Here is a 25901-nt window from a genome sequence, read left to right as displayed (position 1 = left end):
ATGGGAAACTTATTCACCTGCAGGTTTCCCTGCCTTTTCCCTTGCTCCTCTTCTGCACATCTGTCTGCTGTACCCTGATCACACCCTGAGGAGAATAAAGCTCAGAATAATAACCTATCTACCTGGGTCTCATAGACACCACTAGGAAATCCCCAAGGATTCCACTGCCTATGTTTTCTGGATTGCTTTCCCCTACTAAGTGTCTAGGACGAACTTGTTAGAAGGAAAGACTACATTCTTTGTAAAGGGTGAGTCCCAAGTTTTAAGAGGAAAAGACTACATCCTTTGTAAAGGATGAATCCCAAGCACTGAGTATAAGCATGTGAGCAGAGGTGCCAGGAAGTTCAGAGTCATCAGAACCCACAGAGCTGGGATCATAGGTGTTTGAGGATCATGAGAACCAAACTCAGATCCTGTGCAAGAGCAGTACATGCTCTTGACTGCTGAGTCATCTCATCCATGCCCCTGATCCTTCCCTTTTATAGGACACACTCACTAATTCAGGAAATCATAACATGAAGATAAATGAAGAAAGCCTTTCAGTTAAGTTGCCTACCTTCTCTTTGCTGTTGTTTGGGTTTGGACAATTCCCTCAATGGCCCATGTGACAAAATCTTCAGCAAGGAATGTTGAAGGGTGGTCGAAGCATTAAGATATAGTGACTAGATACTAGGTCACTGGACCCTTCTCTCTCCTCTCCCTCTCTCTCTCTCTCTCTCTCTCTCTCTCTCTCTCTCTCTCTCTCTCTCTCTCTCTCTCTCTCTCTTTCTAGTGAGAAGCTGTGGGCAGGCCTGCTTTTCCTCCCACCTGGCTCCCGACCACCTGGCTAGCTTATGCCCTGAAATAACAACACACAAACTGTATTCATTTAAACACTGCCTGGCCCATTAGTTTCAGACTCTTATTAGCTAATTCTCATATCTTGCTTTAACCCATATTTAGTAATCTGTGTAGCACCATGAGGTGGTGTCTTACCAAAAAGGATTCAGCATGTCTGACCTGGGGGCTGGCTTCATGGCGACTGTCTCACTGAGGAGAGGTATGGCATCTGACCCAGAGAGGAGAGGCATGGTGATTTCCCGAGCCATCTGCCTCACTCCCAGCATCCTTTCTGTCTACTCCACCTATCTAAATCCTGCCCTATCAAAAAGCCAAGGCAGTTTCTTTATTAACCAATGAGAGTCCTCCATCATATCTCTCTCTCCTCTCTCTTCTCTCCTCTCTCTTCTCTCCTCTCTCTTCTCTCTCCTTTCTCCTCTCTCTTATCTCTCCTCTCTCTTCTCTCTCTCCTCTCTCTCTCTCTCTCTCTCTCTCTCTCTCTCTGTGTGTGTGTGCACGTGTGTGTGTGAGATTCACAATCAATGTGAGGTCAGCAACTTCCTTCCTATGAGTTTCATCCCAATGCATTGCATAGACCCAGGCCCAAAACAGCAGGGCTGAGTGATCATGACCTGAGACCTCTGAAGCAAAACAAGACCTTCTTTCATGGAAGTGGATTGACCTCAGTTCAAATAACAAAAAGTTGTCAGTGTAACTCTCTCATGAACATTCTGGCTCCCCAAAAGAGCTTTTGAGGTTTTACCTGCCTTCAATCTGCTCTGGACAGTAGAGATTCTCAATTTATTATACATAAACATTGTATATTGATCCCTCCACTCCTTACCTTTCCTTTCTTCAACATCCCCATCTTTAGGTATTTATACCATTTTTATATTACTGACATCCTTGGCCAAAGGAAGAAAAATAAAGAAGAGAAACAAATAGTCCTGTCTATGCTACTGTCTTGAGCCACAGCACTAAAACAACAGACAGACTTGCTGTTTCTTAAAATCTCTTCATTTTTTATCAAGCACCAAATAAACTTTTTTTTCTGTATCAGTTACTTTTCACTGCTGTGATAAAACACCACAAAGCAACTGAAAGAAAAAAGAGGTTATTTTTGCTTATGGTTCCAGAGGGACAGGAGTTCCTCAAGGCAAAGAGGCATGACAGCAAGCACCAGGCATGGTGACTGGGCAGGAAGCTAAGGTGTTACATCCTCAACCTAAGCACTAAGCAAAGAGTAAACTGATGGTAGGGGAGGCTTTTAACTCTCAATACCCAGCCCAGTTATTCACTTCCTCCATTAAGGATGAACCCCTACTCCACTCCAAGCAGAGTTATCAACTGCAAACCAAATGCACAAATGCCCAAGTCTACAAGGGACAGTTCTCAATCAAACTACCACAATTTGACATTGGTTTTAAAGTGTACCTTGAATTTTATTAATTCCCAGATTTATAGCATAGTCACACTTAAAATCTTTCTACGTGCTTTTATTTATTTGATTGGCGGTGGAGAAGTACAGGCGACAAGTGATGGAGGACTCCCATTGGCAGGCCTGCCCAAAGCCCTCACTACAGACAAGGGCACAGGACAGCTTGCAAGAGATGGTTTTCTCTCTTGGTCCCAGGGATCAAAACCACCTTGTCAGACTTTGAGGCAAACATCACTTTCCACTGAGCCACCCAGCTGGCTCAGCTTTGAAGATTTTACTCTAAGGTAATTTTGAATATTAATTCCGATGTGCTCTGAGGACACATGAGTAAAAGGAACACTGGGCCAAAGAATATTTGAAATATTTGAATATTTGAAAGTAATCTTTTGATAACATCTGACACAGCATCCAGCCTTGATTTTTACTTTATTTTATATTTTATTGTATTATCAGTAGTTTACCTTGTTATTGAACCCAGGGTCTCCCACATTCTAGGCAAGCATTGTGCCAAAGCCATACAGTCTCAAAGGACTGGCTTTCTCAAATATTTGCTTTTAAGAAAGAATTTCATTACCATATTTTCATGGCTAGGGAGAAAATTCCAGGCATCTTTGCTACATGATTTTAAATAACCTGATTAAATATTTCAGTGCTCTAAACAAAATGATCAAATGTGTGATATGAGTAATGAAAGAAGGGGTGAAAACAACAAACAGATGACACATTAATGAGAAGTCTAATTTTGGAAGCATTGTGTCTAGAATAAAAAAATTAATAGAGTATAACTAAATAGATAAAAAGGTATTCATATATGTCTTGCACATAGAAAAGATACATTTGAACAAATTATTTCAGTATAACACAGCCAACATATAAATTTTCAGTTCTAAATATCTCCAACATTGCAGCATAATTTCAATAAAAATGAATAGTGTCTCAGGAATGCGCAAGTTTTAACGCTATTGACAGATATGTGAGAAACACACACTTGCTTTGATTGAGTTAAAAGAGAAAATGCTGTTTGAAAATGAAGAATGTTTAAAGTTCAGTATGGGGTCACCATAGTCTTCCCTGGAAAAATCTTAAGTAGTACCCCAATGTTATGAAAATGCTATCAGTAAATATTTTCATCATGAGCAAAATAATTTTTGTGGTTCTTCAGGATAAGATGAGTCGCTATAGTACACCTCTGATGAGGTACTATAGGTTCAAAAGAACCAGATGCATACACACTCTCTCCGTGGATTTGGGCAGGTCAGTGGAAACCTTATTACAGCTTTGTTTTCAGTTCTTTGTCGTTCTCAACCTCAGGACTTCTGTGCACATCCTTGTGCTCGCCTTTCTTTTCTGTGAGCTTCATCTCTGGATGTTCAGTCTCTGCAAAGTCAATTTCCCCAGGCAGTTGGATCTTCCTCATAAGTATTAGAATGAAGATCCCCGGGATGAAACTTGATCCTCTTAGAGCTGCTGGCAACCCAAGGTAAATGCGCCTGTTGAAAACAACTGATCTGTATTAAATCTTAACATGTTCAGTGACAGCATATTCTGTATATTCTCACAGATCATTTATTCTCCAAAGAATCAGGTGATTATTTTGCCCTTGTAATTTATATACTCTACTTCACTGAGCTGTTAATCCTTTCTGTTAAAAATGTCAAAAATTTCCAACATCAAAGTTTGAACATATTTTTTCAGTTTGGTGACGGCTAGTTTCCATTGTCAACTTGACTGGACTTAGGATCACTATAGAAATACATCTCTGGGTGTGCTATGAGAATGTTTTCAGTAGGCTTAGCTGAGGATGAAGTCCCTAACAGCATGATATATGACCAGCCTCCTTACACTCTGCCACCAATCCTCCCCTTACCTCACACTGGGCCATTATTCTGCCATTGTCATCTAGTCTCTTAAATACTGAGCCAAAAAAAAGCCCTATATCGGGTTAAGGGTACTATTCTTTTCTATTTTGTTTGCTCCGGTTTTAATTACACATGTAAGAAACAACATGAAGTCACTTTTCAAGATTTTCTTCTCACTCAGCATTCATCTGCTGTGCCACACTGACAGATTTTTGTGATGTTAAAATCCTTCTATAAAGTCATAGTACTCATTTTTATATATTAGTTGATTTGTAAATTTCCATGCTTGTGTAATCAATTTATTTTATAACTCTTTACTACTTTTAACTGTCTGGGTCTCTGTGTCTATCCATGAGTCCTGGATACCCGGGAGTTGGAGTAACAGGAAGTTGTAGTCTGCCCAATATGGGTTATGAGAACTGAACACATGTCCTCTGCAAGAGCCAGCAATATGTATTCTTAACCCCTGAGCCTTCTCTTTAGAGCCAAATTCTTTTCATTTACTGAACTTGTCCAGTTAAAACGTGAGGACTATAGAAGCTTCCTGAAATGAATTGGGTAGTTTTACCTTTTACTATTTTTGAGAATAACTTTTACACTGTTATAAAAATTTCTTCTTTGTAAATTTGATAAAATATTCCTTAAGGTGTCTGGACTTAATGTGTTTGGGAAATAGGTATTTTGACATATGTACATTTTAAATAATTGTGAAAAATCCCTTCATGTTCTCAAAATACTTATAGGAAAATCTGGTGTGATGAATAGGCTGTCACCTTCATACAATCTAGAATCTTATGGGAAGGAAGATTCACTGAAGGCCTGTGTGGATTATGTTAGCCTGTGAACATTTCTGTGGGAGATATTTTGGTTACATTAATTGAGGTGAGAAGACCTACCACACAGTGAGTGGCACCATTCCTTAGGCAGGAAATCCTGAACTACATACACGTAGAGAAAATTATCATGGCTACTTCTACAGTGGCAAAGTATAAATATATATGTGGAGAGAGATGCTTAAGACTTCAGATACAACAGTCTAGAAGTACAATTGAAATTTTTCTAGATGTATAATAGAATAACAAATATCTTAGTTTATGTTTCTGCCACTGTTATAAAAGACCCTGACAAAATCAATTTGAGGAAGAAGGGGTAAATTTGCACAAGTTCAGGGTTAAAGTCCAGCATTCTGGGTATGTCATGACAACTGGAACTTTAACGCACACAGATACACAGAAGTAGTTGACTTTTTCCACGCTGGTACTATAGGCATACCAGTCTGTGAAAGGGAGAGCAGCCACCCCCAGCCATACACACATGGGAACAGGGCAATGGCCAGCACTTTTCTTTCCTAGAAATTTTCAGTATCCTCCTCACCCAGAATCAGGGAAAAACTGGGTCCTACCTAGAAAAGGCCTAAATTCCTTTTGACTAATGAGGTTTTAGGATCAAGGAAGAGAACAGTGCAGTCTGTAGCAAACAAAGTTTCTCTGTGGACTTTTTTGGGCCCGTTGCCCTTGAGGGCCAGCAATGTAGCATCCAGAATCTGGTCCAAGATCAGTCTAGCATGACCCCCGGCATGGGACAGCAGTAAACCCACAGTTATTCCACTATACTGTTAGCAACCAGTGCCTCTGTAGCACTGAGAGTGGTGGGAACTTTTAGTCTACGCAGCAGCAAGGAAGCACACAACTGGTTGCACCCAGATCTCAGAGACCAGGCACCCCGGTCTGCTGATTCTTGAGGGTAATGGCCTCAGTTATTTCTATGTGTGGCAACTTCTTCCCCATTTGTGACACTCTGAGCTGGCTTGTGCCACGTTTTGTTCATGAAGCAGCCAACCACTAAGTGCGTTGGATCATCTATGGGTTCCCAGCAATGAGACCATCAGTCAAATTCAGGTAGCAAATCTTTCTCAAGATAGCCACTGGCTACGGCACCCAACATGTTCTACACAATTGCTAGGACAGTACGTAAGTTTGGGGTTCTTAGTATATCAGGGTGCAAGCATGAGAGGGCTGTGAACTTTCCAGAAGCTAGAATGTCAGGATCCATGCTGCTTGACATGGGCCTGGGACTGTCATACTGAACCCTTCAGAAAGGAAGAGTCTTTCTCTCTGTCCTTAGGCATGGAGGAGTAGGAACTGAGAGCTTTCTTTCCCACCAGCAGCGTCACTGTCGCTGGCCTCTGGATATTGATGTCGTGTTTATCTCCAGTGTTCTGCCATGCTGACTCAGCTCAAGATGCAGCTCTCCTCCTACTGCTTCCTCTGCTTCCTGTTCGCAGACACTCTGCTCCCTTTCTGATGTATTTTCAAGGGTTACGGCTAGGAAGCCCACTCACACTTACATATATCAAGTACTTTAGGAAAAAAAGGGAAAAATATTAAAATACACAAATAAGGAAGTTATACCATCCATGTGCATTCTGAACATGAAACTGGATGTAATCTTGTCACTCAAGAAAATGTAAGCTATAAATGGGGACATTTTATGTACTACAAAAGTAGGTCTCAAAAATTACCTTTACCTTTGCATCTGGAGCAATGGCTCAGCAGTTCAAAGTACTGGTTATTCTTCCAGAGGACCCATATTCAATTCCCAGAACTCACATGGCAGCTGAAAAACTGCCTATAACTCTCCCTCCAGGGAATCTGACCCCATCACACAGACCACAGACATACATGTATGCAAAACACCAATGCACATAAAGTAGAAATAAACAAATCATTTAAAAGTTATCTTTACCTGAAGTTATTTATATCATACATCCTGCATGCCCCTGGCTCACCACATTTCAGAGTTGCCCAGTGTAAACAGGTTCTGTCTATCAAGGCACCAAAGTAAATAGGAGCCGGAATGCCTGCTGCAATGAGAAAAGAAAGAAAAATAGCCCGTTGAAAAGAAGAAAGCAAGGGAAAAGGATGTGATGTGTTATTTTATTTGGAAGAAGTTCTGTTTTTCTCTTAAAATATAATAATTTAGGAATCACATGTTCCACACTTCTAGAAATTATAAATTAGTGTAAAGTTTCAAGATTACAACAAATGAAAACCATGTATAAGGTGCTAAGAGAGCATTCATTGAGTTAATAGCCATCAGCATCATTATTTTCGGAAATGTCTTGTGCTGGCTTTCTATACATGTAACTAACAGAAACATTTTGCTTCTCACTTTATTACTGAATCTACTAAAGATGAAAGATGTAATTAAGTTCAGATAAGAGGAAAATATATCACCTCTGTAATTACCTCATTCTCAGACTAAATACAAGTTTCCATATCTTAACACAAGGGCTTGTGAACTGAATTTCACGGTGACATGGGTATAGTGCATGTATGTTAAAGATGCCACTAGGTCATTGGGATTTTCTAGATGTAGACTGTTGGAATATTGAAGATCCAGAGACAAATTATCTTTTTCTCTTTTATTTATCATTCATTGCCACATCCCTGTGTCTGACTATATAGCCACATATCTATTACATGAAGCCTTTGGGATGTATTGAGTTAACAGGTTATTATCCTCCACTCACCCAAACACTAAGGGTGCCATCAGATAGCATCTGAGCCCACAGCACAGAATTCCCTGCTTTGCTGTCACCAATCTACTTCATGTTCCCACAGATATATTTGAGAAGCTCCTTTTCATGACTTCCTTTGTTCTCCAGCCACAAACATCATGAAACCATATCCATGTTGGAACCTGATATTTGGATGCCCTAAATCTGTGTTCACACTATGGTGGCTCATGTTTGATTCCAGAATAAACCCTGTTATTTCTTCTAAGGTAAGTGTTGAGGTTTGGGTTAACAAGATAGTTCCTATCTTTTTATTCAAAGAAAATAATTGACTACTTAGCATAGTATTGCTCTAATGTGTTGAGGAAATATTTCATACCAAATATCCTTGTACAAAATGCATGTAATCCAATTCCAAGTGACTTCTCTTCAGACTTGATACACCTGAAGAATACATACACATATATAAAAGTACATTGTGCAAACCCTAGGGTTCTAGCAATCCTCCCAATGACAGTCATAGTTCATGGTCCTGATGGTTAAGCTTTGCATCCTGAAGAGAAGACAATGGCGCTCTATTGTTAAGCACCCATAGCGGAAGAAGAGAGTTGTCCAGTGACATCCACATATCTAAAGCAGGGCAGAGCCCTTTAATGGTTAGACATTGGCTGTTAACCAAGATGAATAGTCTTCTGTTTGCCATGGAGAGCACCATAGTATCCCCAGCATAATGGACCCAGAACTTTGAAACCAAAAAGCAAATAAGTCTTTCTTCTCTTAAGCTGTTTGCCAGGCATTTTGTCATTTTGATACAAAATCTAACATGTGTTATATAAAAATTCAAGGTATGGTAAAAATGATCCCACAGATAAACAGAGGAAAACTCCATCATGCAAGCTATGACATTAAGAAAATGTTTTTGTTACATGGAGTTAACAACTTTAGACGTTTGTCTTTCCTGTACTGCCTATGAAAATAGACATAAGGTGATTTGGGGAATTACATAAAAGGGGAGGTTTATAAAGCTGTCAGGATAAAGTCTAAAAATATTCTTATGAATTAGGAATGTGGACGTTCATTTAAAATGTGGTTTTTTCCTACCAAATACATCTTTCAGTAAGAAGAGCATAATAAATACAATGTTGGTGTTTCATTTCATAAGGGATTCCATGGGAAGTTCAAGAAAACACAACAGACTAGAGGAGTAATAATACTGTGCAAACAGTAGGACTGTATTACCAATCATTGACACTGCAACCATCACAATCAGCAAGAAAGAGCAAAGAAATATAAGAAAAAAATAATTAGAATAGACCTTAATCCCTTTATATCAAAAAATCACATATTATATCAAGAAATACAAGATGGTTCAGTGGGTAAAGTTGATTGCTACAAAGCTTGACAAACTGAGTTCAACATCTGAAAACCATATAGTGGAAAGAGAATGAACTCATGCAATATATCTTCTCATTTCAATATGCATGCCATGGCATGCAAACACACACACATACACACATACACTGAAAGCTTTTAGAAATCACACATTAAAACATTAATGAGCAAAAAAAAAGTAGAATTTTAAAAAAATCAATGAGCCACATCTTTTATACCCAGTTAAAGAGTCAATGTCAGAAGGTAAGATAATTGAGAAAGTGAAGAACATGTAAGTGGGGCTTGGAAGTAGAAATAGACATGTAGTAAACATGAGATCGCGTCTTGAGATTGTTTGGAGATTTTAACAGTAGAGTATAACTGCTCGCATGCCCTTCACCTATGACCATCTTCCTCTATAAGGAAAACTCAGATGATATAAGGATATCAACTGAGCATGCTGCTTTGGAACAGAGGCACCTGGAGTAGTGAAGGAGAAAGGAGATGCCATGTAATCACATCAGCTGAATCAGCCTGGAATATGGTAGAATGATAGATGTCACAACCAATTCTCCCTCACTTGTAAGAATAACAAGCAAGACTTGGTGCATTTTTCTGTCCATGAACCTACAAACAAGGCATATACCATATCCCCATTTGTATGGACATAATAATATAACATCTTACCATGGAAAATGAAAATAGAAGGATGAATATCTAGCTTGTTCTAGAGAGTGTCTATGAAGGGTAGAAGCAGGGGAAAGGAAGAACCAAGGGGGGAATGGGAAAGATAGAAAGAGAAAAGAAAGGGAGCAGAGAAGACAGAAAGAGGAGAGGAGGGGAGGAAAGGGGAGAGGAGGGGAGGGGAGAGGAGGGGAGGGGAGGGAAGGGGAGAGGAGGGGAGGGGAGGGGAGGGGAGGGGAGGTATGGGGAAAGGGATTTGGAAAAAGAGGAGAGGGGTCGGGGTAGAATGGAAATGTGGACAAGGCAACCAAAATCCACAGGAAAAGAAAGGGAGGAGTGAGAATCTTACACCAGACTATGGACGAAATATTATGAATCATCGAGTATTATATAACATCATGGTTAATTCAACTTTGCTTCTGAATTCCAATAACACAAGGAAAGAAAGGATTGAACTTTTTTCCCATTGTTACTGGGTATGTACTTTGCTAGACTGGAAAGAATGCATGCTAAGAATAAAAATACCTTGAAACTTGGCTTTGGAACTTTAACACTTTATGTTAGAAATTTGAGTATCTGTGACTGCATTCATGTGCCTCCTCATTTATCTTTTACTACACTCATGTGCCTCGTGGTTAGATAGTGTCTATTCCTGCATTCGTGTGCCTCCTACTTAGGCAATATCTATTTCTGCATTCATGCGTCACCTGGTTAGATAGTATCTACTACTGAATTCATATTTCTTGTTTATAAAGACAGATAGAACCTGGGATGTCAAAAGAGCCAGGTCACTTTTGCACAGAGTTGCACACTCAATCAGGCAGTTAGTTGGGCCATAGAAAATGAGTTTTAGACAACTCTTCTCTCCCTGCCAATACAAGACATCCATTCATTTTGGTTTAAGATATAAGGGTATCTTAAAATAGAAAAGGGCAGGAAGGAAAAATCCAGAAAACTTTAGTGTTAGAATTTGCAATGTTCAGTGTAAGAGTCTTGATAAAAGTAGCTAAGAGCATTGAGGTTCTAGGAACCATGACTCCAAGAACCTTTCTTGGGAAAAAATATTTTAATCGATGACCAAAAATCTACATAGCATTGGTGGGGTGCTTGCCACAAAGGAAAGATGACCTGAGTTCAATACCCAGCAGAATTCAGGAACATATGAAAAAAAAACTAAAAATAAGAAATCCCAGTTCAGTGGCATGCAACTATAATTCTAATATTCCCATAGTGAAATAGGAGAAAATAGAATTGCTTGGGACCTTGAAGGCCATCTATGCTGGAATACTCAGCCAGCACAGCAGCAGAAATATGATAGACCCTGCCTTAAAAACAAGATGAATGGAGAGAACTGATTCCCAAACATTGTCTTCTGATCTCCCTCTGATCTTATTGGCACCCGGGAGCCCATATCCCCCCCCCCACACACACACAGAGAGAGAGAGAGAGAGAGAGAGAGAGAGAGAGAAAGAGAGAGAGAGAGAGAGAGAGAGAGAGAGAGAGAGAGATCATAAACTTGCATATGCATACACTACTAAGAAAGATAGAACACTAAATGAAAGAGTTACTTTTACCTCAGAAGAACCATATACCCAGGTATGGCTGATAGCGAGTAGATAAAACAGCCGAATACTGACACGATTAAGAAGTACTGTAGCTTGATAGTACAGTCAGGGCTTTTGTTACACAGTCCAAGGACAGCAGATGCATTTCCTGAAGACTGAATGCAGCTGCAATTTTGAAACACCTGTCAAAAAAGTGTCCTATTTAATAAAGAGAAATATTGGACATAGATCTTCAGTATTTTCGAAAAGGCCAGTTAGAGCAAAATGGAGAGTGTTGGGGCCAAAGACAGAGCTCATAGGAAGAGCACTCATCTAGTTTGAATGAGGACCATAGTTTGAGTACAAATACCATTGTGGTTTCTTCCCCCTTTATTCCTGTCCCTGTTGGAGGGAGGGCCGCTTGTTGGTTCCCAGCTGCCAGGATAGCTTAGACCCCCCCTCAAAAAAAAGAAACTATTATTTAAATCACTGCTTGGCCCATTCGTTCTAGCTTCTTATTGGATAACTCTTATGTTAATTTAACCCATTTTTATTAATCTGTGTATAGCCATGTGGCTGTGACTTACTGGCTAAAGTTCTAACCAGTGCCTGTCTCCGGTTCCATGGCTTCTCTATGGCTCAGCCCTTCTTTCTCCCAGCATTCAGCCTAACATTCCCTGTCTAGCTAAGTTGTGCTCTGCTATAGGTCCAAAGAAGTTTCTTTATTCATAAATGGTAATCACAGCATGCAGAAGGGACTCCCACATCACACTTTTTTCTTAGTATCTTGGAATTCTCTTATAAAATATAAAAAGGTAGATTTTAAAAGTTGCTATTTTTTCTAAATTTTGGAGTAATTGACACATTTATTTTATTTTATGTTTATTTTATGTTTGTTTGGGGTTTTGTGGATATAAATATATATATATATGTGTGTGTGTGTGTGTGTGTGTGTGTGTGTGTTTATGTGTGTGTCTATGTGTGAACAAGTATGTGCCATGACATACATGCAGAAGTCAAGGGATAAATTATGGGACTAAGTTCTCTCCTACCATGCAGGATGTGGTTCTGATAATGAGGTTTGGTGGCAAATGCCTTTACCCACTGAGACAACACTCTAGCTTGCACATAAATTTTTAAAATGTAAATAAATACTGATTTGTTTTGTTTTGACCCTAATACTAAGTGTTAAAACAAAATGTGTTTCAGAAGGTTGATGGAATAGTTAGATACTTACTAATAAAGTCATGTTGCAATAAAAAGACATTATTTAAACAATAAAGTCAATTGTTTTTTGAATTGTTGTGTTTCTGGGTCTGACTGAGAATCAAAATTTATATTGCATTTTGATTACCAGTTATAATTACTGTAAGTATTATAACATGTTTAAGGCAAGGGAAATGCTTAACTCTTTATCTGCTGAGCTATAATGATGTGGAACTACAGAGAAAGCACAGAGTGTAAAGTCCTGCACAGGCATGAGGACCTGAGTTCAGATCCCCAGCACACATGTAAAAGATGCATGTGTAGAAAAAGTGCTTGCAACACTGGTGATCTGCAGGAGGGAGCAGGTGACTCCCTGGGGCTCACTTGCCGGGCAGCCTAACAGAATCAGCAAATTCCAGGGCAGAGAGATCCTGTCTCAAAAGACCAAAGTGGATGGGACCTGAGAGTCCACAGCAGAGGTTGTCTTCTGACCTCCATATGCACATGCACCTGCACACACACACACACACACACACAACTGCATTAAATAAATAAATGAATGAAAGAAGCTCATGATATGGAAAGATGAGTTTTCTGCCTGCCTCAACTACCTAGCTAGTTTGAGACTGACCTGGGCTTCATGAGACCCTATAACAAAAGGGCATATTCTCTCCAGAGTATTTTAAAGTTTTAATTTTATATTTATATGTATGCTTCTTTATATATGTGTATTTAAAACAGGTGCATATGATACCTGAGGAAGGGAAAAGAGAGTGTCAGATTGCCAGGAGCTGGAGTTGTGATCTGCCCACCATGGGAACCAAACAGGTCCACTGAAGGAGCAGCAAATGTTCTTAACAGCTAATCTAGCTCTACAGCCTATCTAAGGTATTTTAACTCCAGTCATTTAAATAATGGTCTCAATTGCCTTTAAATTACAAAAAAAAATTTCTCAGACTCTGTCAAGGTTTTACATAATATCTAGGAATCATAAGGTCAGGTATAAATATATGAAGGAAATTTAGTTGTTCATAAAAAAATATTAATCTAATTTAAGCATAGGCTAGTTTTGCTTTTCAGCAGATGTAGGATTAAATAGCATATGTTAATATACCACACAAAACATCTGCCCAGAACACTGAAAGTGTTTACCATGTTGATTCCTGTTCCAACAGACTTCTCACAGCCTGCAAGGCAAGCTGACATGTACGATAGGCCGTTGTCTCCACACACTGGATCCCACGTTTTATTTACACAGCTACACCTTGTGTTGCAGTCAGCAAGCACCTTATGATCCTCATACAAAGGCTGCTGAATTCTGAAATGATGTAAAATAATGTTAGGGATATTGAAAAGTTACCCCAGCACTTTATATTCTTCTCTTCTCTCTTCACCTCAGCAAGTACACACACACACACACACAGAGAGAGAGAGGGGGGGGAGGGAGAGGGAGAGGGAGAGGGAGGGAGCGAGGGAGGGAGGGAGGGAGGGGGAGGGGAGAGGGAGAGGCAAACGGAGAGACAGACAGAGACAGAAAGAGAAACGTTTCATCTCCCCAGACCAGAAAGAGAAACCAATCACCTGAATAGCAGTCTGTGATCTTTATACTATGTTTTTGGCACACAAGTTGTCTGCTCCTGTGGTCACATAACTGTTTCTCAGTTGCTTCAGAAAGAAACATGAAGAGCCTACCCTATAGGAAAGTACTGTGCTGTGAGAGCTAACAATGAAGATGTAATCTCTCACTGATCTGCATGATGGGAAGGAAATAATGAAAGAGGACTGACTTGAACAAAATCTGCAATTTAAATACTTTGTTTACTCACAAAACAGAGTGGTTGGAGTAACCAGACTTGCTTCTCTGAGATATACAATGTCCAGCACTTACACTGGGATTGAAAGAGGATAATGTGGAAGTCTAGAGGCTGAATCTAAATCCTGTCACTCAAACACAGTAAAGAGTCAGCATGACTGGAGATGGAGTCAAGACAGACAATTCTACTTTGGTGTTGTTGAATCCATTTTCTGTGAACTCCCTAATTTCCTCTGAGTTTCAATTTCTACATGTACAAAGTGAAAAGGACAGTCCTGTCATTTAAAAAAGATTGTAGGAAGATGATATGATTACTAAGGATTTTATACTACAAAATCTAAGACTACAGAGTATACAAGATATAACTATACCAGTGACATATATATTCATTAATTGACTTACTGTATATTAGACTCAATTGTGCTAAATTCGAGCCCATCGTAGAAACCTATGAAGGCTTGCTGGCCTGAAAAGTCAACTTTTAAAACTATCTGTTGATGGGAGTTTAAAATATATTGATAATTTATGCTACTAAGCTCTTGGTTACTTTTCTTTATTACACTTCAAAGCAGACTAGGATATCACCATAATGACCATGCATATGCATATAGAATCATAAACTTACTCACTGGTTGTCCCCAGACCTCATTAATAAGCTTGCAATGTGGACTGATATAGGAATTATGAGGGGAAGGAAAATACAAAAAAGCCTAGACCACTGTTTGTGGTAATAAACTGATCTTGTCATACACAATCCTTGATGAAAATGGACTAGCCATTGTAAAAATAATGTGATCTTCATTAGGAAACTACATACCCTTCATAAGAGGTGGTTAAGCCAGCAACTGGGAAATTATCACAGGCCATCATGAAGTTAAAGAAAGATAGAAGGTACTCAGTCAGGGATAGGCAGAACGCTATGTATGCAGCTTTCTTGACAGTAATCTTGAACTTCTTCATAATCAAGCCACCAATTAAATATCCGACACATATTGGAGGTAAATTATAAAGACCTATAGACATGAGTAAAATGGTATTTTTAAAAGACCTCATAAAAATAAATGCTATCAATCTGCCTAATACATTTAACTTAAGAAACTATTTAGCTATAATATTCAGTGACCCTAATCCCTACAGGCTCACACATTAAATAAAAGATTTTCAAATGTCCCATAATGTCACTTTAAAAGAAACTATTGCCATTTATTAAATCATTGCAGCAGATTACATATAAGTATCACATGTATATGATAATAGATATTTCATGTATTTCTTTCCACTCTGTCTTGGGAATTTGACTCAGCCCAGGGTGATTTAGCAGGCGATTGATAAGTCCCTGATTACCAAGTGCAGAGCATTTCATGCATTGTTGATGCTGCCCATTATTCTTCCTCTCTAATGTTCCTTCCCCAAATAAAAAAATCAAAGGAATAAAAGAAAAGAGAGGAGAAAATCCCAGGTAGGTTGCATTCATACAACATCATACCCAGACTTGGAACAATTTAGAACATTGTTTGCAGCCATGTACCACCACATTTAATTTTATCCATCTGAAGGTAAGGACTGGGATTTGGATTTCTACAGAATTCTGGATACCATCAGTCCATGATCAACAGTTATCAAGAGAAAAAGAAACAAGAAAATCCAAAGTTGGGTAGGATCCCTGGTTTAGGGGAGTGTGGCTGCACAGAATCCACAGACCACCATGGGATCAAGTGGTTAAATTAGTAATAATGTGGAAGACAAGAATTGAAGTCCAGAAGTAAAATCTGGGAGTAATACACAGAATCCTGTGAGCTAATTCTGTATTCCTCTTTGAGTTAACATATTGTCTCTTGAAAGTTGAATGATATGAGCATCCCCAAGATTTCCATAACAATGATGATTTCCATTCTGATTGGAGAGATGGTATTTCTGGCCTCTACCTTTCCCTATCCTTTCTTAATTTGCCTGGAGACTAGAAAGAAGACATTTGCAAGAATATCCTAACAGATATTCAATTTCAATTTTGTTGTAGCCTCCTAGTTACATTATCTGGCTGCTTATCATGTCCTTGTGGGAGGGAGAGGTGCTGCTGAAGAAATCATGAAACTTCATACCTATGAGAAAGACTATCTCTGCAGTTGATTTTCCATATTGCTGTTCCAGGTATTTAGGCATGAAGGTAAATGAATTGATAAATGCGTTGAACTGGAGCACACTTATAAGGATGAAAAGCATGTAAATTGGATTGCAGGAGAGGCTCTTCATGAATGGCAAGAAATCTGAAAAAAGAGAGTGTCCAGACCATCAAGATAACTTTACTTTGAATGTTGTATCTAGCGTTCTCCTAAAATCTTCTCACAAATTCTGTGCTGTATCACAAAGGCGTTTGATAAATCTTTATTCCTTGGGTCTAAAGTTCTATATCAATTTTTAAGTTGCTTCTGGAAGTTAGTAACACAACTGGCTATGCAAGAATCAGAAAGCTATACGGAAACGGAATCATATCCATGGCCACACTCTTTCATTTCTTTTTCTTTCTTTTCCCTCTATTAATACCCCGCTTTCACTATTGAATGACAAGACTGTTCTCTTTATTCTGCAAGGGACTGTCATTGATGACATTTGAGGTTAAACACTGATACTATCACTCCTTTGTGCACAAGCAGATAAGCTCAAAAACCTAAGAAGGCTCCTAATCATGTTCTGGCTTTCCCAACATCAGCATTCCTGCTGGACTTCACAACAGGATATGCATTAGAACTACCTGGTGATCTCTTCAAACATCCCAATACAAGAGTCTCACTGTTTGGAATGGTAACTCACTTAGTGTATGTCAAACACCATCCAACTGGCTTAACTAGAACACCTCCCTGTTTATAAAGCTGAGAGTCAAGTTCATAGCCTGTCTCTAGTAAATGGACTGGATCTGATCAAAGATAATGAGCTTCACACTTAACAGTCTCCTTTTCCTGTCTTCATGTTTCCTGTGTTGATTTTCTAATTTTATACTATTCTTCATAAATCACCTAAAATTTTAGAGAGTTAAGTATTAAAAAGGAATGACTTAGAAGTAGAATCAGAGCAGTTTAATAAAAAAGTAAACTCTAGTGGCAAAAGCATCTTTATGGATAAGAGGGTTATAATCAAAATTCCCAGGAGCTTTTGGAGTAACTCATGTTTGTTGATATCCTTAACCTCCTAAAAAAGTCTCCACAATTCACATTGATTGTCTATATTATGCCAAGTTCTTTCCTAGTTTTAAAAATCAGGTTGTGCGCCTCGGATCCGTTCCCATCGGATTCTACAGAAACTCGTGTGTTTCCTCCCTGCAACAGCCAAAATGGTGAAGCTGACGGAGAGCAAGGAAGCTTTTCAGGAGGCCCTGGTGGCTGCAGGAGACAAGCTCATAGTTGTGGACTTCTCAGCCACGTGGTGTGGACCTTGTAAAATGATCAAGCCTTTCTTTCATTCCCTCTCTGAAAAGTATTCCAGTGTGGTGTTCCTTGAAATAGATGTGGATGACTGCCAGGACTTTGCTGCAGAGTGTGAAGTCAAATGCATGCTGACCTTCCAGTTTTAAAAAAAGGGTCAAAAGGTGAGTGAATTCTCTGGTGTGAACAAGGAAAAGCTTGAAGCCTCCATTACTGAATTTGCCTAATCATGCCCTGAGAAACGTAACCACCCAGCAGCTGTTTAAAACCTGTAAGTTTTTTTAATTTTCAAAAAAATATGAAGTGTGGAGAGTCTGTCCCCAACTGCCATCTGATTATAAATGAGGATAAAATATTAATTCTACCCTTTTTTAAAAAAATCAGGTTGGCCGGGATGACCATGCAATTGTGCATAACAATCTATGTTAGTTGTTTCAGGAGACACATTAAATGAGCATGATTCTAAGAATGTTCAAATTTCTGAATTGGTTCCCAGTGCCCCACTCAAGCCCATCCCCAATCTCCACCCACTTGACTTCACCATGTTTCAGCCACCAACTGGGCAGACTCTCTTCTCTACCAGACACCATTCTAGCTGACAGAAGTCCAGTCCCCAACTCAGGCAGAGACCCCCCCCCACATCTCAACCACAGGTCACACTGACCAGAAGACAAGAGAGTAAACTGAAACCAAGGAATAAAACACCCATTCAAAAATCTGAACTTCAAAATCATCACTTAGACCCATAATTACCTAAACCTAGATGCCTAGCTGTCAGTATAAGAAATAAGAAAAAAACCAGCCAAGGAAATATATCACCAGAGGCCAGCTATCCTAATACAGCAACCCTCAAATATTTCAATACATCAGAAGCTCAGAAAAATGATGTCCAAAGCAAATTTATGAAGATGATTGAGGTCTTTAGGGGACCCTTAAGAAAATCAAAACTTAAAGGAAATGAGTAAGTCCCTTAAGGAAAGCCAGGGGTGAAGGAAACAGTTAAAGAAAATGACCCAAGATGGAAATAGAAACAATAAAGAAAACACAGACAGAGGAAGTTTTTGAAGTGAAAAATATAGGTAAGTGCTGTGGTCTGCAGGATTATGCAGTGAAATTTCAGCTGACACTTTAGAAGGCCAGCCCACCAGAAATATGGATTCTGATGGAGACAAGCTCAGACACAAGGCCTTGGGAATACTGACTTTCAAATAACAGCTCTTCTTGCTGTTGATCCCGTGTGAAGCCATAGCACTCCCCCTCTACAGTGGAACTCATTTCAAAACCTCAGCCCACTGAGACAGTGTGCCTGTTCTAATGGGAGCTTACCGAATCCATCTGGACTGGGACTGAATGAACATGAGATCAAACTGGACTCTCTGAATGTGGCTGACAAGGGGTCTGACTGCGAAGCCATTGATAAAGGCATTGGGACTTGTTTCTACTGCATGTACTGGCTTTTTGGGACCCTAGTCTATTTGGATGCAAAGCTTCCTAGGCCTGGATGTAGGGAGGAGGGCCTTGGACTTCCCACAGGGCAGGGTTCTCTGCCCTCTCTTAAGGAGGGAGGGAAGGGAAGACGGGGAGGGAAATCAGGAGGGGAATGGGAGGAGAGGAGGAAGCTAAATTTTTGAATGAAAAAAAAGTTAGAAATAAAACTATCATTTGATTCAGTTTGCTGCTTTGTGCAGCTCTTTTCTGCTTTATGACCATGAAAAATTCAAGCCTTATAACCTTAATATTGCCAGAGAATTGCTGATTGTGTATGTATATAATCTGAAAATTTTGAAGAATGGCAGAACAATAAAGAGGTTAATTCAGAAAAACACATGAGAGAGAGTTTGCCCTCAGGTAAAATCCTTTTATGTATTGTTGTATCCATTCTGAACCTGAAGAGAGTCTTGAGGCTGGACCCCAAGGTTCTTGTTAGGTAAGTAAACAGGAACTACAGATGCAAGGATCACCAATGGAATACAAGAGATTGAAGAGAGAATCTCAGGTGTTGGAAATATGATAGAAAAATAGATACATTAGTTAAAGAGCATGGTAATTCTTTAAAAAAAATCCCTGACACAAAACATCCAGGAAGTCTGGAATACTATGAAAGGAACAAACCTAAGAATAATGGGAATGAAAAAAGAAGAATCCCAACTCAAAGGCTCAAAAAATATTTTCAACAAAATCATAGAAGAAAATTTGCCTAACCTAAAAAAGGAAATGTGTAAAAGAAGTTTACAAAACACCAAATAAGTTGGACCAGAAAAGAAAGTTGCCTCACCACATAATAATCAAAATACTAAACATACAGAACAAAGAAAGAATGTTAAAAACTGGAAGGATAAAAGAGCAAGTAAAGTAGCATATAAAGGCAGACTTATTAAAATTATACCTGACTTTTCAATGGAGACTCCAAAAGCCAGAAGGGTTGGAGAGATGTATTGTAGACTCAGAGACAACATATTCCAGCCAAGACTACTTCACTCAGCAAAAGTTTAAATCACCATAGAAGGAGAAAACAAAATGGAGTCAACTTTAAACAATATTTATCCACAAATCCAGCTCTGCAGAAGGTACTAGAAGGAAAACTCCAACCAAAGAAGATTAACTACACCCATGAAAGCACAGGAAATAAATCACCTTACACAAGCAAAACCAAAAGAAGGGAAACACACACATACCATCACCACCACCATCATCAACAACCGAACAATCATTTGTTTTGATATCTCTCAATATCAACAGACTCAACCCTTCAATAAAAAAAAACATAGACTAACAGAATGATCCACCCTCTGTTATATGCAAGAAACATAATTTAACATCAAAGATAGATATTACCTTAGTAAAGGGCTGGGAAAGATTTTTCAAGCAAATGAACCTAAGAAACAAGCTGGTATAGCCATTCAAATATCTGGCAAAACAGGCTTCAAAGCAAAATTAATCAAGATAGATGGGATATAACACTTTATACTCCTCAAAGGAAAAATCCACCAAGATGGTCTTTCAATTCTCAACATCTATGCCCTAAATGCAAGGACAATCAATATTTGTAAAAGAAACACTACTAAAGTTAAAATTACACGTTGGTCATCACACATTGATAGTGGGAGACTTCGATACCCTTTTCTAACCAAAAGAGAGGTCATTCAGACAAAAGATAAACAGAGACATACTGGCACTTAAAGATATTTATGAACCAAATAAATGTAACAGATACCTACAGAACATTTCACCCAAACACAAATAATAAACTGTCTCAGCACTTCATAGAATTTTCTCTAAAGTTGATCACATATTCAGCCACCAAGGAAGTCTCAACAGATACAAGAAAGTTGAAATAAGTCCAGTTTCCCTATAAAACCACCATGGATTAAAGCTGGATTTCAACAACATAAATAAGAGAAATCCTATAAACTCATGGAAACTGAACAACTCTCTACTGAATGACTACTTACTGGGCCAAGGCAGAAAAAAAAAGAAATTAAAGGTTTCCTTAAGTCAATGAAAATGAGTGTACAACATACCCCAAACTTATGGGACACAATGAAAGTAGTAGTAAGAGGAAATTGTATAGTATTAAGTGGCTACAAAAAGAAATGGGCGAAATCTCATAGTAGCAACTTCACAGTACACATGAAAGCTCTAAAAACAGAAACAGCTTTATTCATAACAGACCGAAACTAGAAATAGATTAGATGTCTCTCAACCAAAGAATGGGTAAAGAAGATGCAGAACATTTACACACTGGAATATTACTCACCTGTTTTAAAAAATGACATCATGAAATTTGAAAGAAAATGCATGGAACTAGAAAAAATATCATCCTGAGTGAGGTAATCCAGACATAGAAAGACAAGCACGGCATGTAGTCACTTGTAAGTAGATATTATCTGTTGAGTCAATTATAATCATGCTACAATCCACAGACACAGAAAGGCTAAGTAAGATGGGACTCTAGTGGGGACTAGTGAACCTCCATGGGAAGGGAAAATAGAATCAATTTAGCAAGTAGACTGGGTGTGTTTGTGGAGGCTGCTTATTCATTCCCAGCTACCCTGACCTGAAATAATCATACAAAAACTATGTTATTTGCAATACTGTTTGGCCAAAGCTTAAGCATATTTCTAGCTAGCTCTTCCATCTTAAATTAACCCATTTCTATTATTTTATATGTTACCATGACAAGGTTCCAGTATGTCTGTCTCCTGTGACAGCTACATGGCTTCTTTTTATTTAGACAGAAAAGGGGAGGTGATGTGGGATTCCCTTCTGTAGGCTAAGATTATGTTTTATTGCCATTGGATAATAAAGAAACTGATTTTAGCCAATGATTTAGAATATAGACAGGCTGGAAAAGATATATAGAGAGAGTAGGTAGAGTCAGGGAGAAGCCATGTAGCCACCACAGGAGACAGATGCCAGATGCCAATAGACCACAACCACATGGTGATCCACAGATTATTAGAAATGGGTTAACTTAAGATGTAAGAGCTATCTAGAAATATGCATAAGCTAATAGGCCAAATGGTATTATAATTAATACAGTTTCTGTTAGGTTATTTCAGATCTGGGCAGCCGGGAATAGATAAGCATCCACCGACTACAAGGGTGAGTGGTAATAGGAACAGGAGGGGTCAGGTGAGAGGTGGTAATAGGAGAACATATGGGAGAAATGACTGGAATTGGAGGTCATTTGTTTGGGTGATGTGGAAACAGAGTCCATTAGAAACTTTCAGGATTATGAGAAGGTGATTCTAGTGAAGACTCCTAGTAGAGGAGGATTCAGAGTATGAACCAGGTATCCTCTGTAAACAGAAAAGACTTCCAGAGGTGAAACTCAGACAACCCAGCCACAGACCCTTCACCTTTCATCTATCCCACCTGAATGATGGGGTAAGACACTGGAACAGAACCTTTTAGAATCACCACCCAATGACTAATCTAATTTGAGATCCACATCACTCATGGGAGCCCATGTTCATGTTCAATATTGCCTGGATGACTAGGAATAGGAAGCTGGATGCCCAAAGATTTACGATAGAAAAAAAATCAACAAAATGATTGCTAATGCTATTCTTAAATACTCATAAATCTGTGCCTAGCCAAATCATCATCAAAGAGGCTTCCCACCAGCAGCTGGTGGGGGCAAACACAAACCCCCCGAATGGAAGTCTCTATTGGGTCTTTCCCCTTGGAGCTTGGGGAAGCTCACTGAAGAGGGAGAGAAAGAAATGTAAGAGACAAAGTGGCCAAGGACACCAGGAGAGCACAGCCCACAGATTTCATTTAAGTAGGACCCATAGGGGCTCACAGCAATGGAAGCAGTAATCACAGAGCATGCATGGATCATCTGCATATATGTAATGGCTGTTCACTTAGTATTTTTGTGTGACTACTAGCTGTGGGAGTTCATGTGTCTATGAATCTTTTGTCTTCTCTCATGAATTGTATCCTCTTAGGTTGTCTCAGGTAGCCTTGATGTGTAGGTTTGTGCCTAGTCTCATTGTATCTTGTTATGCCATGTTTAGTGGCTATCCCAGGAAGGCCTGATTTTTTTCTGAAGGGAAACAGAGAACTTCTGGGAGAAGGGGGCACTTGAGGAATGGAGGAAGGGAAAACTGTGGTCAGGATATACCAAAGATAATAACTTAAATTAAAAATATAGTTATGTTGATCTGGCAGACCACACAGTGGCACAAAAATAATCAGTATTAGCGCTCTCAGGAGAATCATTAATATGATCACGATTCTGAGAATGTTCAAGGCTCTAAACTGGCTGCCAGTGACTGGCTCTTCAGCTGTGGTCCATAGAGCTTAAGGTAAATGTTCAGTTGTTCACTGCTCATCATAACATTATAGATGTTATGAGTAACGAAGGAAATAGCAATGTCAACAATAAAAGTGCTCCCTACAGTAATCTGCACCAGAACAGCCCAGAAATCCAAGAATATAACGGACAAGGTTCAGGAACGGGCGGTGTTGACCACTCAGCTTCTCACAGATGCGCCACTGCTCTGCACCAGAGGTTGATAACATTCCTGCTTGTTTTACAGCATCTGCTCCATGGGGAACAGTTCTCCTGTAAACTACCACACACCTTCAAATAGAGGACATTATGCTACCTCTCAGTATTTCTCCTCCAGCCTTAACTTCAAGCATGTTCACAGCTAAACTGACATTTTTATCAAACTGTTACCATAGCACAGGTATTTTTCTCACATTATGTTTAGACTGAATTTCTGGTTGTCTGGAACTAATAAATTGTGTAAAATAGACTTTTCAAAACAGAAGGCAAAATTCTATTTGCTCATTGAATATCCAGATTGATGAATTTTTTCCATAAAGTGTAATCTAAGATGCGCTGTTTACAATTTATGTGAATTGTTTCCACATGATAACTTGGGAAGAAGTTTAAGGCATCTGAGTAGGGACCCTTAGTGTCAAACCATCTTAATTCAGCACAGCAGACACATGCTCCACTACCTGCAGACCCATCTAAACCAAATACAGGGGTTAAGGTTTTCCTGTTTGCCTTTAGTGATTCCACGTTTTTCCTCCTTGGCTTTTTCTTGGTGTTTCTCTTCTTTATCGCTTTTAGTCACATCTGCATTATCCTCTAGTCCTTCCTTTGGGAGTGTTTTTGGAAAAAAGAAAAAGGGGATGCTGGTCAGGATATTCACTCCTGCACAGATCAAAAAGCCGACCCACCAAGCACCGACCCAGCGCGTATCAGTGGGAGTTATGGTCAGGTCATCTGTGGAGAAATACAGATATTTTGTTAGCTTGCATCATTCTTTCCCAGGTAAACTGTAGAAAATTATTAAGGATTATAATCCAATTAAACACAAAATTTTATATCATTTGTAAACCCATCACACCTTAGTTATTCCTCTTATTTGGGCCTTGAACTTATCATCCTCTGCCTCTGCTTCCAAAATATTGGGATTACAAGCATCTGCTACCCCCTGGGTAAATTTCAGACCTTTAGAAATAGTGTCTGAGGTTGATCAATTGGGTGAAATTGAAATTAAGTAAGAAGAAAAAGTTCTGGATTGCTACATGACATAATAGCTAAAACTTCATTTTAAAAAAATAGAAAAATATGAGGCATATTTAAGATACCAGCATTAGTATGATAAAATATGATAAAAATATGAGGCATATTTAAGATACCAGCACTAGTCTGATGTATTCATATCTCAAAACTTTACAGTGGGTGAGGAAGTTGGGCTGGAGAAACAGTTCAGTGGCTAAGAGTTATTGCTGCTCTTGCAGAGGTCCTGATTTCTATTCCTACCACCCACATGGGGTCTCACTACTGCCTGTACCTCTGATTTCCAGTCAGGTGAACCCCTCTTCTGACTTCAGCAGGCACCCACACACAGTGCATACACACACACATAGTCATACACATATATATAAACTCACTATTGTTTATAACTCTGGTTTCAGGAAATGTGAAACCCTCTTCTGCCCTCAGCAGGCACCCACACACAGTGCATACACACACACAGTCATACAATGCACAAAAAGATAATAAGATAAAACATCACACTGTATCCAATTCTTTTATGGTTTGTGAGTGCTTTAAAATATTAACTGATTTTTATTTAGCAGTGTAGGTGGTATATTTTCCAGCAGTAAATGAGTACTTCTGTCTGTCTTGTAAAACTTTACAAACTGGTGCTTATCACATAACAGAAAGATCTGTTTTATTAGCCGCAGTGACTGCCTCACTGAGAAAACCTATGTGAGTAAATCTGAGACCAAACATGCGGCTGCAGTGTGGTGGGAGAATGGTGGACTTTTGTTCAGAAGGTGACATTTTATCCTTACCACACTTCTCTTAGGTCTGCAAGTGGTGATAATTTCCCTAACTGAAGATCAAAGGAGGCAGTGTGTAGTAATATGGAACATTCTTTTGCATTCTAGCGAATGGACTGTATAAATAAAATGTATTGTGTTACCTGTATTCACAGACCCAGTGTCTACATAAAGTTTTGCACAGAAGGATCCCAACATAAGTCCAATCAAAGGGCCAATGATCATTCCTGTTTCTAAAATCCCTGGAAGTAAACAAAGACAGGAAGTTACGTGACCACACTTAAATTTGCTTACACACAAAAAAGCCTCAAGATTGAATTGTTTCTAATATTAGATTTCTTTTCCTTCCTTTACACAGTTGGATAGCAAATCCAATAGTCTAAGCAAGTGTTCTACATGTGGGCTACATTTTT

At 39.0% G+C, this 25901-nt stretch overlaps 1 protein-coding gene, 1 long non-coding RNA gene and 1 pseudogene across 2 annotated transcripts in view; 2 read left to right on the top strand and 1 right to left on the bottom strand.

The window, feature by feature from the left end:
* The first annotated feature begins 2436 nt into the window (after positions 1-2436).
* LOC119807730 lies at positions 2437-9831 on the top strand. Its single transcript, XR_005284341.1, has 3 exons — positions 2437-3737; positions 7784-7902; positions 9428-9831. It is a non-coding gene; the product is annotated as an uncharacterized LOC119807730 (long non-coding RNA).
* The window catches only part of LOC119807729 (solute carrier organic anion transporter family member 1A5-like), a 35596-nt gene continuing 12133 nt past the window's right edge, over positions 2439-25901 (bottom strand). Inside the window, exons 4-12 of the mRNA XM_038319837.1 lie at positions 25632-25730; positions 24197-24418; positions 16351-16515; positions 15069-15264; positions 13591-13756; positions 11263-11435; positions 8013-8077; positions 6862-6979; positions 2439-3747 (exon numbers count right to left, since the gene is read on the bottom strand). Coding sequence (XP_038175765.1) covers positions 3528-3747; positions 6862-6979; positions 8013-8077; positions 11263-11435; positions 13591-13756; positions 15069-15264; positions 16351-16515; positions 24197-24418; positions 25632-25730 — 1424 coding nt within the window. The 3' untranslated portion in view covers positions 2439-3527. The remainder of the gene's footprint in view (positions 3748-6861; positions 6980-8012; positions 8078-11262; positions 11436-13590; positions 13757-15068; positions 15265-16350; positions 16516-24196; positions 24419-25631; positions 25731-25901) is intronic.
* Positions 17562-18031, top strand: LOC119807728 (annotated as a pseudogene).

This window comes from Arvicola amphibius, chromosome 2, assembly GCF_903992535.2.
Source record: "Arvicola amphibius chromosome 2, mArvAmp1.2, whole genome shotgun sequence".
NCBI classification, from domain to species: domain Eukaryota; kingdom Metazoa; phylum Chordata; class Mammalia; order Rodentia; family Cricetidae; genus Arvicola; species Arvicola amphibius.
The sequence above is the reverse complement of the archived record's forward strand: the minus strand, read 5'-3'. Positions and strand labels throughout refer to the sequence as shown.